The 426-nt window shown below is 71.6% G+C and overlaps 1 protein-coding gene across 1 annotated transcript in view; it reads left to right on the top strand.

Annotated features, from left to right (window-relative positions):
• NME3 (NME/NM23 nucleoside diphosphate kinase 3) overlaps window positions 1-426 on the top strand; it is a 6,339-nt gene that overhangs the window by 1,723 nt on the left and 4,190 nt on the right. The window contains exon 2 of the mRNA XM_035895641.1: window positions 22-200. Within this exon, the coding sequence (XP_035751534.1) occupies window positions 22-200 (179 nt within the window). The remainder of the gene's footprint in view (window positions 1-21; window positions 201-426) is intronic.

Raw genomic sequence — 426 nt, forward strand, 5'->3', positions numbered from 1 at the left:
CCGCGTCCCCCCGCGGCTGAGGGCCCGGGTTCGTCTCCTTCCCCTCACACCTCCGCCCTCTCCTTGCAGCTTACAGCCGGGCCGACGAGCGCACCTTCGTGGCCATCAAACCGGACGGGGTCCAGCGGCACCTGGTCGGGGAGATCATCCGGCGGTTCGAGAGGAAGGGCCTGCAGCTGGTGGGGCTGAAGCTCCTGCAGGTGAGCGGCCCGGCCCCGGTACCCCCGCTGCCGGGCTGGGGGCTCCCCTGGTGCTGAGAGCAGGGGCTGGAGCAAGGCCCCGGCCCTGCTGGCAACTGCTGGGGGGGTCCTGCCTGCCCCCCGGCCTGCCTGGCCCATTGCTGCCCTTTGCGGCACCAGATCCTCGCTGGTCAGAGGGGAGTTGGCCCCCCGGTGCCTGAACTGCTTCTGGAGGAGCGATTCCTGC

Source organism: Egretta garzetta, unplaced genomic scaffold (assembly GCF_000687185.1).
Source record: "Egretta garzetta isolate BGI_Z169 unplaced genomic scaffold, ASM68718v1 scaffold140, whole genome shotgun sequence".
NCBI classification, from domain to species: Eukaryota; Metazoa; Chordata; class Aves; order Pelecaniformes; family Ardeidae; genus Egretta; species Egretta garzetta.